The sequence below is a fragment of the Rhinolophus sinicus genome, linkage group LG10 (genome assembly GCF_036562045.2).
Source record: "Rhinolophus sinicus isolate RSC01 linkage group LG10, ASM3656204v1, whole genome shotgun sequence".
In the NCBI taxonomy this organism is placed as follows: domain Eukaryota; kingdom Metazoa; phylum Chordata; class Mammalia; order Chiroptera; family Rhinolophidae; genus Rhinolophus; species Rhinolophus sinicus.
In genome coordinates, this window is record NC_133759.1 from 35,684,259 (window position 1) to 35,700,479 (window position 16,221).

At 37.7% G+C, this 16,221-nt stretch overlaps 1 protein-coding gene across 6 annotated transcripts in view; it reads left to right on the plus strand.

Moving 5' to 3' along the window:
• SLC35G2 (solute carrier family 35 member G2) overlaps window positions 1–16,221 on the plus strand; it is a 37,565-nt gene extending 21,344 nt beyond the window's left edge. For 5 of the 6 annotated variants that reach the window (XM_019747951.2, XM_074312889.1, XM_074312888.1 and 2 more), the window contains exon 2: window positions 14,784–16,221. In XM_019747951.2, coding sequence (XP_019603510.1) covers window positions 14,802–16,040 — 1,239 coding nt within the window. In that variant the 5' untranslated portion in view covers window positions 14,784–14,801 and the 3' untranslated portion in view covers window positions 16,041–16,221. Of the gene's footprint in view, window positions 1–6,887; window positions 6,948–14,783 lie in introns of all 6 variants that reach the window. The other variant, XM_074312887.1, reaches the window with a different exon arrangement.

Below are 16,221 nucleotides of genomic sequence, written 5' to 3' on the forward strand. Positions count from 1 at the left end.
AAATTTATTGAGCACTTGCTAGGTGCCAGATACTGTTTTGTATGTATTAACTGATTTAATATTCATATTCTACCCTATGAGGTAATACAATTGTTACTGCAGTTTTTCAGAAGAGGAAATTGGCAAAGAGGTTAAGTTGCCCAAGGTATATTTAAAAAATTCTGTATAAGGGTTCTGTACCCAATTCCACAGTCTTGGGGCAGGGGGGTCCCACACCAACAAGCAATGCTCTGAGAGCAGCTGGGTGTCCTACAATTCAATTCAAGTCTGACACTGTCTACTTGGAGACAGTGTCAGATCCCACAAGTTGAGGGCACAATACTACAAGACTGCCCCCCGCCCCCACCTTTCAGATGCCAGTCCCAAGTCCAGGTTGTCACCTGGCCTTCAGACTGACCGGCTATAGACCAGAGGTTCCCACAACCCCCTCCTCAGTTTCAATTAGTTTGCTTGAGCAGCTCATAGAACTCAGAGAAACATTTTACTTACTAGATTACCAGTTTATCATGAAAGGAAATGACTCAGGATCAGCCGATGGAAGAGATGCAGAGTAAGGGGAAGTCATGGAGCTTTCATACCCTTTCTGAGCACACCACTCTCCCCAAATCTCCGCGTGTTCACCAACTTGGAAGCTCTCCAAACCATGTCCTCTTGGGTTTTTATGGAGGCTTCATTACATAGTCATAACTGATTAAACCACTGGCCATTGGCAATTGATTCAATCTCTAGGCACTGCACTCTCCCCTCCCCAGAGATCATGGGTAAGACTAAAATTTCCAACCCTCTAATAAGTTGGTTGGCTTCTCTCGCAACCAGCCCCCATCCTTAGGTGCTTTCCCTAAGTTAACTTACTAAGATAACCAAAGACACATTTATGCTGTCATTACTTAGGAAATTCTAAGGGTTTTGGGAGCTGTGAGCCAGTAACTGTGAACAAAGACCAAATATAAATGAGAAATATATTTGGGTCATCTGAATGACCAAATATATATTTCTTATGAACCACAATATTACATGTAGCTAGGATTCAAATCCAGGTAGTGTGGCTTCAGTATTCACTTTTTTTTTTTTTCATTTCCAGCCCTGTGCCACTCCCTGTCTTCCTTAGTCATGTAGCAGCCTACAGATTCATTCAATCTTAAAGCCAGAAGGTTCCCTTGGATAATCTAGTCAAGTGGTTGTCTCACAAGAAAATTAAACATTAGGATTACTGGGGGGTGGGTGGGGGGGCGTTAAAAAGTACCAATGCCTACCACTGCCTCTCCATCTCCCCAAACCATACTGGAGAAACCACTACTTTTCCCTCTTTTCCTTCCTTCCTCCCTCCCTGCCTCCCTCCCTCTCTTTCTTTTTGTGTATTTTGAAAAATCATGGTAAAATATATATATCACAAACTATCTTAACCATTTTAAGTATACAATTCAATTGCATTAATTACATTCACAATATTGTGCAACTATTACCACTGTCCACTTCTAAAGCTTTGTCAAACTCTGGAGTCATTAAGCATAACTACTTCTCCTTTCCCCCCAGGCCCTGGTAACCTCTCATCTATTTTCTGTTTTTATGAATTTGCCTATTCTAAATACCTCATATAAGTGGAGTCATACAATATTTGTCCTTTTGTGTCTGGCTTTATTTCATTTAAGCTGATGTCTTCAAGGTCCATCCATGTTGTAGTATGTATTGGAACTTCATTCTTTTCTGGCTGAATAATATTTGATTGTGTGGATATACCATATTTTCTTTATCCATTCATCTGTTTAAGCACTTAGGTTGTTCCTCCCCTCTCCCCAAACACACATTGGAAGAACCATTCCTTTTTAAAACTTAATGTCATACACAAAGAGAATAAAATGACAAAAGGAGGCAGAGGGAAAATGCCAAATGGCACAGGGGAAAGACCCAGAGGAGTGAAAATGTGTGCAATTTAGTTTGGATGGCAGGAAGCCAGGTGTTATGGTAGGATTCTCAGTGGCAGGGGTGGTCACGTAATTGAGGCTTTTCTCCTACATTCTGCAGACATTTTATCATTATCACGCCTGTTTCCTGTCAGAGAACTCAATGATTTCAGGAAAATAAAAAACAGTTTGTTTTCTTTTGAAAGCATAATGTGATTCTGACAGTGATAATGCTTTGTCATTTAAGGCAATGAAATAAATATAATTTTTCCTGAGATCTTTTGCATCAATAAATGGCAGCGACTTTTGGGTTAGAATGCAGACAGGGCTATGTCTGTGGGGGACAGGAGTAAAGGTAAGGAGGGTAAAGAGGGAGGGGACTGGAAAGAGGAAAGAATGAGAAGAATGGGGAGGAGACACTAGTTTGGGTACTATAAAAAGTTCTAGACAAAACTGGAACAAATTCTCTTCAATAATAGAACCTACTGACCTGTTCCTCACGGCCGACCTGGTGCCGTCACATAGAATGAGTTCAATAATATCAACAGTATTAGTTTCCCAGTGAGTACCTTCCTTTACCTCCTTTTCAGTTCCGTTCAAAGTACGATAGATCATATTACCTTGCTCCAAATTCTTAGTTTGCTACCCTTCTCCAGTGCTTCCCTACTCCAACACCTCCTAAGGTTTCACATCTCAAAGCTGAGTTAACTCAAGTTTAGTGCTAAGCATACTGTCTATACCAATGTGTCTGGCTATTGATGGTATTACTGACTACTCCCAACTTTCCTTCTGTTTTCACTGGAGTTTAGAGCCATTAGTTTTGCCATTCTTTCTTTTCTCATTCTTGTTTTTATCCTAATTCTGATTATTTCTATTAAAGTGCTGAAAATGTTGTCATGATCTCTGGTTAAATCAAGGTCTTCTTTGTCTTCTTATAACCCATTGCAAAGATGCTTTAATGTAAGTGTTACAAAGGGGGAAATGATTATGTGCCTTATTTTTTGTTTTCCTAAGTGAGATGCAGGTGGACTGTTGTTTGTCAAGCAATAATGATACAATATGAATATTTTATTGTAAAGTCTGCTATTACATATGGTATAGCTGTCCTAAGTAATAGAATTCAGGTTGCTATGAATTTTTTTATATTTTTATAGAGATAATACTCACTTTGTTTACCATAGGAGACTATTAGATTGTATGTCTCTTTTTTGTTTTTTTCCTTTCTACTGAATTTGCTTACAGTGGATTCCTATATAATCTAAGTTTTTGATTAAAGTCTTATACAATTAACTTTTCCTGCAGCCCCTCTTTTACATCTTCTTAAAACTTTAGTTTCATCATTTGATTCTAAACTTGGTTTGTTTTGATCATTTGCCACTTACATGCAACACAAATATTTTCACACCTTCTAAGAAGGGCAAACATTTAATTCCTCATGATAAATTCCTCACTTCCTAAGTGTGTCTCATGCAAGAAAGTGTCTTTTATCTCCTACTTTGTTACTTTCACTTATTATCATTCTTATCTTTCAAATTCTACCCCATTGCTTAATTTAAGAACTGATTTTCTAGTTACAGAGGTGGGAGCTTAGAAGCAGGTTCTTTTCCTTCTAAAGCAGTTGGCTTTTACACAAAGACACAGACTCAAGAGTATTAATAAAGCACAAGCAAACTTAAATGCTTCCTCTAATCTTCCTGATCCTCATGAGTTGCAATGGGGGAAAGAGAGAACCCCTATTGAAAGAGGGGTTGTTAAGGGTGCTGTCTTATCACCATTCCAGGCAGGGTTCAGCATAAGGAACATAGACTCATGCCTTTGGGGCCTCAGAATATGGGCCCCTTTTCATCGGTTTGAAGGAATGGTTTTTCTCAGCAGGTCTCAGGAGGTACATTTAACAGCACAGATCCCATATATGTCCTGATGTCTCATCATATCCTGGAAAGATGGTTGTTGGGTTCTCCATTTTAGGTGTCGAGTTAGGTGTAGTCTTTTCATTTTCATTCAGGGAATGATGTTTAAGCACATTGGGGTTACTAAGATATTTCAGGGGTAGGCTGTTTAGATATAAGGTAGTAAACTATCAGTTCTTTATAAATATTTAAAAGCCAATCTCATTTATAAGTGTCAATATAACATTAGTGCCTACATTTAAACCACTGTATTATAATCAAGTTACCCTCCCTAGCCAGCTTTATATCTAAGACATTTTGCCATGTTAGGGATCAGCCTGGTAATTAAAGTATGAAACTCTTAGTACCAAGTGGCCTTTGCCTTAGGTACCATAAAGGGATTGTCCTGAGGATTCCTACCAAGACAGCAGGGATGTCTGTTAATTTTCTCAACCTTAGGAGTGACATGATCCTGGGCTTTATGTTGTGGGATATAGCTTAGGAAACAGTGCCTCCTTTGGACAAAAATATTGGTTTCAGGCTTACCACACTGAATTGTACCCATTGTTCAAGCAGACACCAAACTATGCATCCTTCTCATGCATTTGTGTCCAGCATTTCAGGCTGACACATTTGTAGCCGGCAGGCTGGTCCTCTGGTTCTACTGTTTCACATTCCCTCGACTTAGCTGAGTTGCTCTATACAGCTGAAATGAAGACCTCTGCCTTAGAGGACACCTCCCCTTATAAATCCTTGTCAGAGGAACTAGAGCTGTGAGATTAGTTCGACCCCTAGTTTAGTCTCTGTGAGGAAGGAGGAGATGTTGAGTTGCCACATTAGAACAACTTTGAGCAGGTGGTAGAAAGTTATGATTACTGAATCGCACAGTGGTCTTGCATGGGAGAAATAGCGAAATACTAGAAGTGTGAAATTCATAAAAATACAAGCTGATTTTGAAGAGTCAAAAGATCCCAACAATTATCATCTAAAACTTTGTCTCTTAAAATAGACATTATTACTCCAGTTGGTGACAGAGCCAAATCTCAAAACCAGCATTTCTGACTCTTAGATTTCTTTAAATTTTTTTTTTTCTCTTCTTCTTTACTTGACTAATTATTACATATGCCTTAATTCCCACTTCGGGCATCCTTTCCACCTGGACACCTACTAACATCCCCCATATTTGGGTTAGTTGCCCTTTGTCTGTGCTCCAACAGTCTCCTGTACTCCATGCAGTTGCTTACATGATTAACTTACTAAAATATTACATTTGAACTTGTTCTTTTCCACTAGTCCGTAAGCGCTATGAGCACAGGGACCATGCCTACTTGATTTGTCTTTATATTTATAGAGTCTAGCATGGTGCTGGGCGTACGGTACCTCAATATTTATTGAAACTCTCACATGTTGAAAGACTTACATATGCAAAAAATAAAAAATGACAACTCAGGATTCCAGGTTCCTTTCAAGAATTGTATTCATGAAACCTAAAATTAAATGAAAACTAGAAAGACTGAAGAAGATCCCTTTAGTACAAGATTGTTTTTGTGTCAGTAGGACACAACATAATATTAATGCTGTTGAGAAATGCTGGAATATATATTATAGACTAATCCACTGACAGAAATGAACAAAAATTACACAGTGCAAATAACAGTTTAAAGTATGCAGTTGGACTAGGATTAAATACACTAATATATGCCTAACAATGTGTTGAATAAAACTTTCCTCTTACCTTAGAATTAGTATCTAGGATCCCACAATGGAGGACAAAACATCCTGCTTCCAAAAGCCAATCAATTAGCACCAGACATAAGACGTTTTATAGTTTAACTATCACTGAGACCACTTCTCCTTCCCATTCCATAAAATACTGGGGAGGGCAATGGGGTGTACAGTTATCTATTGCAGGTAACAAATCACCCCAAAGTGTAGTGGCTTAAAACAAAGACAATCATTTTATTATCTGTCATGGTTTCTGTAATTTGGAATTTCTGTGATCTGGAATTTGGAAAGGACTTAGCTGGGTGATTCTGACTCAGGGTCTCTTATATACTCGAAGTAAGATGGGTGGCTGGAGCCGCTGGGGGCTGACAAGGAATTTCTCTCTTTTCATGTAGTAGTCTCAGGACCTCTCCGTGCAGTTTCTCTAAATGGGCTAGTTTGAGCTTCCTCACAGCATGGTTGCCTCAGAGCACCCAGGCTGCTTAGCTATTGGCTCAGAGCTACAAGCAAAAGTGTTGCCACTATGAAGGCATAGCTATATCACTTTTTATGACCGAGCCTCAGAAGTTACATTATGTCATTTCTGCCATACTCTTGCCTGAAACAGTTACAAAAGCCTGCCTACTTAAATGAGAGGGGATATAGACCCTTCCTCTCTACCTAATAATGGCAAATTCACATTAAAAACAAACAAACATGTAGTCTGGGAGATACTAGTTTAGTGGCTCTCTTTGGAGAATACAATCTGTTACAAGGAGCATATGGGTGTTTGGTCTAAGAATGTTGTGCTTTTTCCTTATGGGGGGAGGAGAGGGATGTTCTCCCTTAAAGCTGACAGAGGGTGAAAGTTTTGGTGTTATATGCCACCAAGCCACCTCTGACTCCTGGTGACCCTATGAATGAGTGACATCCACAATGTCCTGTCCTCAGCAGCCCTGCTCGGCTCCTGTAGACTCATGCCTATGGCTTTTTTTATGGAGTCAGTCCTTCTCGTATTTGGGCTTCCTCCTTTCCTGCTGCCTTCTTTTCCCCAGCACTATTGTCTTTTTCAGAGAACGCTGCATGCTCATGATGTGCCTGAAGTAGGACAGCTTCAGTTTTGTCATTTTTACCTCCAGTATGTTTCAGGCTGAATTTGCTCTAGGACCCATTTGTTCATCTTTCTGGCAGTTCAGGGTATTCACAGAGCTCTCCTCCAACACTGCATTTCAAATGAATCATTTTTTTTTCCTGTTGGCTTTCTTCACTAAGTTTCACATCCGTACATAGTAATTGGGAATACAAGGGTGTGGATGAGCTTAACCTTGATCTCTAATGACACATCTTTGCTCTTGATGATCTTTCCTAATTCTTCCATTGCTGCCTTTCCCAGTCTCAGCCTTCTCTTGATTTCTTGGCTGCAGTCTCCATTTGAATTGATGACTGAAACAAGGTAAGCAAAATCTTTAATAATTTTGATGTCTTTACTCTGGTAAAGTTGTGTATTTCTTTTGTAGTCATGATTTTTGTCTTCTTGATGTTTAAATGCAATTAGGGTAAAGGTTATCAGATCATTATCTGCAACAATTGTATGTGCTTTCTCATTCCCCAATTAGAGGTCTGCTTAGACAGTGCATTTTAATTTTCCCTTTGCTTGCTTGAGCAGAGAAAAAACATTGGAGAGAAGGGGCAATGGTGAGTGGCCTGTATATCACTGGAGTGGTAAGGATATGTGAGTTTCCTGGGGCTAAATGAATACTGTTGGTGCTTGCCCAAGAGAGCTGCCCACCAGGTAAGAGGACCAAGTAGCAAAAAACTGTGGGCCATAAGCCCTAGGGAAGGAGGCTCTCCCACATCTGGAACTTGTGCACCAAGGAGACCCTACAGAATTTACCTGAGATAGCTTGCATTTGGATGCCTGCAATCTAGAAAGTATCAATGGCCTATCAGTGTTAACAGAGAAACAGACAACAATCAAAGAGAGAATTCTAACATGTATCAATCAGAATTAGGGTTCAACCTGAGACACAGAACCAGTATGAGATTAAGTACAAGAAATTGGATTATGCAATTTCAGGGACTGGCTAAACAAGGCAGCCAGGAAGAAAAGAGTAAGAGTATGTTGAAACCCTTTGAGCACAGGCTGAAATTTGTTGTCCACAGACAGTATGGAAAGGAAGATCATGAGCAGGTTGGAACCTCGAGGGCTTGACCTGTTTGGGATCTCCTCTTTTAAAGGATTCACCCGATTAGGTCAGGCCCAACCAAGATAGTGTTTCTTTTGCTTAAAGTGAATTTTTCTTGTTTCTTGAGATAGGCCTGTAATGATATAAATTGCCCTCTTAAAACTGCTTTCACTGCATCCCAAACATTTTGGTAGGATGTATTTTCATTCTCATTTGTTTCTATGTATCTTTTGATCTCTCCTCTAATTTCTTCTTTGACCTGGTCGTTCTTTAAAAGTATGTTGTTTATTCTCCACATATTTGTGGTTTTTCCTGCTTTCTTTTTACAGTTGATATCCAATTTCAAAGCCTTGTGATCAGAGAATATGCTTGGTATTATTTCAGTCTTCTTAAATTTGCTGAGGCTGATTTTATGTCCCAATATATGGTCTATCCTTGAGAATGTTCCATGTACACTAGAAAAGACTGTATAGTCTGATGTTTTAGGATGAAGTGCTCTATAAATGTCATTTATGTCTATTTCATCTAATGTGTCATTTAGGGCTGCTATTTCGTTATTTATTTTCTGTTTGGATGATCTATCCATAGCTGTCAATGATGTATTTAAGTCCTCTAGTATAATTGTGTTTTGGTCAATTTCTCCCTTTAGTTCTGTTAGTATTTGCTTGGTATATTTCGGTGCTCCCTGATTGGGGGCATAAATATTGATGACTGTTATATCTTCCTGTTGTATAGTCCCCTTTACCATTATGAAATGTCCATCTTTGTCTCTTGTTATCTTTTTCACCCTGAAGTCTGTTTCATCTGATATCATTATGGCTACACCTGATTTTCTCTGGGTACCATTTGCTTGGAGTGTCAATTTCTACCCTTTCACTTTGAGTCTATGCTTGTCCTTGTCCTCACGTTACACCTTAAAGAACTAGAAAAAGAAGAACAAGTGAAACCCAAGGTCAGCAGAAGAAAGGAAATAATAAAAATCAGAGCAGAACTAAATGAAATAGAGAAAAGAAAATAGAAAAAACTAATGTGACAAAGACCTGGTTCTTTGAAAAGATTAACCAAATTGACAAACCCTTGGCTAGACTCACTAAGATAAAAAGAGAGAAGACACTAATTAATAAAGTCAGAAATGAAAAAGGGGAAGTTATCACGGACTCCACAGAAATACAAAGGATCATCCAAGAATACTACGAAGGACTATATGCCACCAAATTCAATAACCTAGAAGAAACGGACAAGTTCTTAGAAACATATAGCCTTCCAAGGCTGAACCATGAAGAACTGGAAAATCTAAACAGACCAATCATCAGTAAGGAAATTGAATCAGTCATACAAAACCCTCCCAAAAGCAAAAGTCCGGGACCAGATGGCTTCACTAGTGAATTCTACCAAACCTTCAAAGAGGATCTAATATCAATCCTGCTCAAACTCTTCCAAAAAATTGAAGAAGAGACAGTACTCCCTAACTCATTTTATGAGGCCAACATTACCCTGAGACCAAAACCTAGTAAGGATAACACAAAAAAAGAAAACTACAGACCAATATCTGTGATGAATACAGATGAAAAAATCCTAAACAAAATTCTAGCAAATCGAATGCAACAATGCATTAAAAAGATTATTCATCATGACCAAGTGGGGTTTATCCAAGGGGCAAAAGAATGGTTCAACATACGCAAATCCATCAATGTGATACACTACATAAACAAAATAAAGGACAAAAATCATATGATTATATCAATTGATGCAGAAAAAGCATTTGACAAGATACAACATTCATTTAAGATGAAAACACTTAATAAAATAGGTATAGAAGGAAAATACCTTAACATAATAAAGGCCATATATGACAAGCCCTCAGCTAATCTCATAATTAATGGTGAAAAACTGAAGCCCTTTGCTCTATCACCTCTACTTTTCAACGTAGTGTTGGAAGTCCTTGCCAGAGCAATCAGGCAAGAGAAAGAAATAAAAGGCGTTCAAATTGGGAATGAAGAAGTTAAATTGTCACTCTTTGTAGATGACATGATGCTATATATAGAAAACCCTAAAGACTCCACCAAAAAGGTCTTAGAAACAATAAACGAATACAGTAAAGTTGCTGGCTACTAAATCAATGTACAAAAGTCCATTGTATTCCTATATACTAACAACGACATCTCAGAAAAAGAAATTAAAAAAACAATTCCTTTTGCAATTGCAGCAAAAAGAATAAAATACCTAGGAATAAACTTAACCAAGGATGTGAAAGACCCATAGGCTGAAAACTATAAGACATTTTTAAAAGAAATTGAAGAAGACACAAAGAAATGGAAAGACATTCTGTGCTCATGGATTGGAAGAATCAACGTAGTTAAAATGGCCATATTACCCAAAGCAATATACAGATTTAATGCAATCCCCATAAAAATCCCAATGGCATTTTTTAAAGAAGTAGAACAAAAAAATCATCAGATTTGTTTGGAACCACAAAAGACCCCGAATAGCCAAAGCAATCCTAAGAAAACAGAACAATGCTGGAGGTATCACACTCCCTGACTTTAGCTTGTACTACAGGGCAACAATAATCAAAACAGCATGGTATCGGCAGAAGAACAGACTCATAGACCAATGCAATAGAATTGAGAACCCAGAAATAAAACCACATAAATATGGACAGATAGTTTTTGACAAAGAAGCAAAAAACATATAATGGAGAAAAGACAGCCTCTTCAATGAATGGTGCTGGCAGAATTGGAAAGCCACATACAAAAGAATGAAACTGGACTGCTAACTGTCACCATGTACCAAAGTAAATTCAAAATGGATCAAAGACTTAAGCATAAGACCTGAAACAATAAACTGCATAGAAGAAAACATAGGTACTAAACTTATGGACCTTGGGTTTAGTACCCGAGCATAAAAGTGCATTTTATGAATTTGACTCCAAAGGCAAGAGAAGTAAAAGTTAAAATAAATGAATGGGACTATATCAAACTTAAAAGCTTCCGCACAGCAAAAGAAACCATCAACAAAATAAAGAGGCAACCAACTGAATGGGAGAAGATTTTTGCAAACAGTGCCTCCGATAAGGGGCTAATATCCAAAATATACAAGGAACTCATGCAACTCAACAATAAAACAAACAACCCAATTAAAAAATGGGCAGAGGAGCTGAAGAGACATTTCTCCAAAGAGGACATACAAATGGCAAATAGACATATGAAAAAATTCTAAACATCACTAATCATCAGAGAAATGCAAATAAAAACCACAATGAGATATCACCTCACCCCAGTTAGAATAGCTATCATCAACAAGAGAAATAGTAACAAGTGTTGGAGAGGCTGTGGAGAAAAAGGAACCCTCATACACTGTTGGTGGGAATGCAGATTGGTGCAGCCACTATGGAAGGCAGTGGAGGTTCCTCAAAAAATTACGAATAGAATTACCATATGACCCAGCAATCCCTCTCCTGGGTATCTACCCCAAAAATCTGAAAACATTTATCCATAAAGACACATGTGCTCCAATGTTCATTGCAGCTTTATTTACGGTGGCCAAGACATGGAAACAACCAAAATGTCCTTCGATAGATGAATGGATAAAGAAGTTGTGGTATATAAACACAATGGAATATTATTCAGCTGTAAGAAAAGATGAAATAGCACCATTTGTGACAACATGGATGGATCTTGAGATTATAATGCTAAGCGAAATAAGCCAGACAGAAAAAGCAGAGAACCATATGATTTCACTGATATGTGGTATATAAACCAAAAACAACAAAAGAACAAGACAAACAAATGAGAAACAAAAACTCATAGACACAGACAATAGTTTAGTGGTTACCAGAGGGTAAGGGGGGAGGGGAGTAGTAGATGAGGGTAAAGGGGGTCAAATATATGGTGATTGAAGGAGAACTGACTGAGTAGTGACCACACAATGGGATTTATAGATGATGTAATACAGAATTGTACACCTGAAATCTATGTAACTTTACTAACAATTGTCACCCAATAAACTTTAATTAAAAAAAAAGAGAGAGAATCTTAACAACAACAACAAAAAGTGAATTGATTATGGACTTGTATCACATCTGCAAAATATGTCAACAGCAGCACCTAGATTAGTGTCGATTAACTAACAGGAGAATATAGTTCAGCCTAGCCAAGTTTGTACATCAAAAAGCCATTGCACAACAGCCACCAATATATGAGACATTTCTTTTTCCTTCCTCCCTGTGCCAATAGACCAGGGGAGCTAGAGCCTAGGGGGAGATAGAAGAAGTGTCCCACAAGCAGACCATATTGCCCTCCCACAGACTCTAAAGGAATAGGAGTGAAATAGCAGACATCCTCTCCTTATGCATCCCCGTGGAGCTGCATGCCCCTGCATAATCTGGCCTGCAGTGAGGAAGGGGAAAGATTTGAATGGATATAAGTCACAATTTTAACCACGGACAGCAAATAGAAAATTATGGGATCTAACTGAGATGTCATTAAGATGCTTAAAGATACTGACTAGCGAGGAAAGGAGAAGTAACACAGCAAATTTGGGTATTATGACTGGAGATAAAATTCCACTGAGCTGAGGCAACTATAGAGTAAAATGATTAGATTATAAAATTTAGAAGAACTGCAGATTTCAAACAAAGAAGAAGAAAAAAATAAGTGGCTGCAGGCAGTGCTCAGGGAAGGCTAGTTTCTAAAAGGCAGAATTTGGTCTGGACCTTCTTAAAAGACGAGCAGTACTTAGTACTTAGAATGAACAGAGGGTGAACTAGTGAGAATAAAGGCTTAGAGAAATGGTATGTACACGTAGGGAGTGTGGACTGGGAGGACACAGGGCTGATCAGGGAAGAGTGTGTGTTCAGAAGCCAAGTATTTACCGGAGCTTGACTAGGCAGGGTCTTGGGAGCCAGGAAGAGGAGTTGAGATTCTATGAGGTGGGAAATCACTGTAGGTTCTTGAATGGGCAAAGTTTGAGGGAAGTTTTTGTTTTGTTTTGAATCTTTTAAAGACAGATTAACGTGACAGTGGTATATTATAGATGTATTTTAGGTGAGAAGGCCGAGGATCAAGAGACTAGTTAGGATGCAGTATTCTAGACAGGAATTCACAATAACCTGATTCAGAATCACAAAGGAAATAGAATTGGAGAAAGGGAAAATCTGAGAAATATTTGAAAGACAAAAACAGTAAGATTGATGACCAAATGGAAATGTGATGGCAGAAACGATAGATAATTCAGAGTATTCCTTGATTTCTGGGTTGAGGAAGGAGAAAAATGGTGGTATTGCCAACATAAATGAGGAAGTTAGGGAAGGAAAATCTATTGGGGAGATTAAGACTATTAATTCAATTTGGGATTATTGAAGCTGAAGTCATGAATTGAAGTGGATTTGACGTGGAAAAAGTTGGGGGAAAAAGAACATCAGATTAGCCTCATAGTAATATTCTGGAAGGACTACAAGTGAGAGGTCCAAGCTAACTGAAAGGCTGTGGGGCACAGGTGGTGTTTTTTTAAACGACTTCTTCCAACTGAAGGTGGTATCCTTTAGAAGAGAAGGGAGTAAATAGGAATGGAACAGTTGGCTGCCCAGATGGTATCAAAAAACAAAAACAAAAGAGGATTTGATTTCTGGACTATGGTTTAAGATCCTGGAACTAATGAGTTTTGGGCAAGGAATAGGGTATATGTCATTAGGACAAAAAAAATAAAAAGGTCCCTTCTTTCCCTCCCTCCCTCCCTCCTGCCCTCCTTTCATTCCTTTTAGAGCGGAGGGGAGGAAATTGTTCTTGGATGGATAGATAACATAGGAGAACTGAGTGAACAAATACAGGTTTCAAACAAAGAATAGCATTGTAGAAGACACCCAGTGTTTCAAAAAGAGTTAATTATAGATGAAAGGAAGCTGAATTTATTTGTAACATTTATTGAAAGTTTAGTATATGCCAGAACTGTGGCGAATTCTTTACATGCATTATCTCATATCATCCTTAACTGGTTTCCCACTCAACAATGTGTCATGGACATCTTTCCACGTCAATAAATTCTGCACTGTTGTTTTAAATGGATGCATAGCATAGTATTCCTTTGTATGAAGGGTCAATGCAGTAAGCTACAGTGAACTTTCTTATTCATACATTTTTACCACACTTTTTTGTATGCTCTCCTTTTTTCTTAAATAACAGATGAACATTTTGTTTTAGTTTTTAATTTTTTGAATATCATGCTTCAAAAATAAAAATATAAATTTATACTATAAAAAGCCTTTTTTTCATTCTTGTTCCTGGCTCCACCCCAGTGATTATTAGTTTCCTTTGTATCTTTCCATTATTTATGTTATATAAGCAAATATATAAATATATATTCTTTTTCCCTTTTTACATGTAAGGTAAAAAACATCTTGTGATCATCTCTTCAGGGTAAAATCTTAGAAGTGGTATTTCTGAATTAAAGAGTAGTTTCAGTAAAATTTCAGTTAAAATACATATTGCCCAATTGCTCATCAGAGGGTTGTTCGCACCAATAATACATGAATGTCACTAAATCCATTTTATTTACTTTTTAATTTCAGTGTATCTATATATCTGAAAATGTATGGGGAGTCCAGAATAAATGTTAAAAATAACACTATAAGTTATAATAATATAAAGCTAATTCTGATATTATAAAGAAGTGATTCTACAAAAGACCTTGGACACATCCATTTATAATTTATAATATGGACAAATGTACACAATGAGAAGGTTTGAGCTAAGTTGTTATTTAGTTTTCTGTATTTTTCCTATTGGATGGGTAGAGAGAAAAGTAGGAAAGAAAAGTGGGAGATATCAGTTGTTTGTGATATAGATAGGAAATAGCTGAATGAATGAATCAAAGAATAAGCAGAATGAGAAATAGAAACAAACTTAAGATGAGAGTGAAAAGGGTAAGCATTTCACTGGGCATCATATATCTGATAAGGCATATTGCCAGATCATTTCTTCCTATTTTAAAAAGTCCTGTGACAACCTCTACTTTCTATTATTGAAGTGGTACATAATTATAATATAAATTAAAACTAAATTTCTACTGAATGAACATGTACATTTGTCTTTTTTTTCTTCTTATAGAATTGAGTATCTGAAGAAATGGATACGTCTCCCTCCAAAAAATATCCCATTAAAAAACGGGTGAAAATACATCCTAACACAGTGATGGTAAAATATACCTCTCATTATCCCCAGCCTGGGGATGATGGATATGAAGAAATCAATGAAGACTATGGAAATTTTATGGAAGAAAATCCAAAGAAAGGTTTGCTGAGTGAAATGAAAAGAAAAGGAAGAACTTTTTTTGGAACCATGGATACCCGACCTCCACCAACGGAAGACCCAATGAACAATGAGATTGGACAATTCCAGAGCTTTGCAGAAAAAAACATTTTTCAGTCCAGAAAAATGTGGATAGTGTTGTTTGGATCTGCGCTGGCTCACGGATGTGTAGCTCTTATCACTAGGCTTGTTTCTGATCGTTCTAAAGTTCCATCTCTAGAACTGATTTTCATCCGTTCTGTTTTGCAGGTCTTTTCGGTGTTAGTTGTTTGTTACTACAAGGAGGCCCCCTTTGGACCCAGTGGATACAGATTACGTCTCTTCTTTTATGGTATATGCAATGTCATCTCGATCACCTGTGCTTATACATCGTTTTCAATAGTTCCTCCCAGCAATGGGACCACGATGTGGAGAGCCACAACCACAGTCTTCAGTGCTATTTTGGCTTTTTTACTTGTAGATGAGAAAATGGCTTATGTTGACACTGCTACAGTTATGTGCAGCATCGTAGGTGTTTGTCTTGTCATGATCCCCAACATTGTTGATGAAGACAATTCATTGTTAAATGCCTGGAAAGAAGCCTTTGGATACACTATGACCGTAATGGCTGGATTGACCACTGCTCTCTCCATGATAATATACAGATCCATTAAGGAGAAGATCAGCATGTGGACTGCACTGTTTACTTTTGGTTGGACGGGGACAGTCTGGGGAGTATCTACTATGTTTGTTCTTCAAGAACCCATCATCCCATTAGATGCAGAAACCTGGAGTTATCTCATTGCTATATGTGTCTGTTCTACTGCAGCATTCTTAGGAGTTTATTATGCCTTGGACAAATTCCACCCAGCTTTGGTCAGCACAGTACAACATTTGGAGATTGTGGTAGCTATGGTCTTACAGCTTCTAGTGTTACACATATTTCCTAGTGTCTATGATGTCTTTGGAGGCATAATCATTATGATTAGTGTTTTTGTCCTTGCTGGCTATAAACTTTACTGGAAGAATTTAAGAAGGCAGGATTATCAGGAAATACTAGACTCTCCCATTAAATGAATACCTGATTATTATCTTGTTAACCATCAGTTAATATAATACACTGCCGTTTTAATGTTCACCTATGTCTTTTGTGTTGTATAATTGACAGTGCTATATATTAATATATAAAGATGTAGAAAAATTTATTCTAGTCTCATATATTCAAAAACAAATATTAAATATGTGAAATGTCATGAAA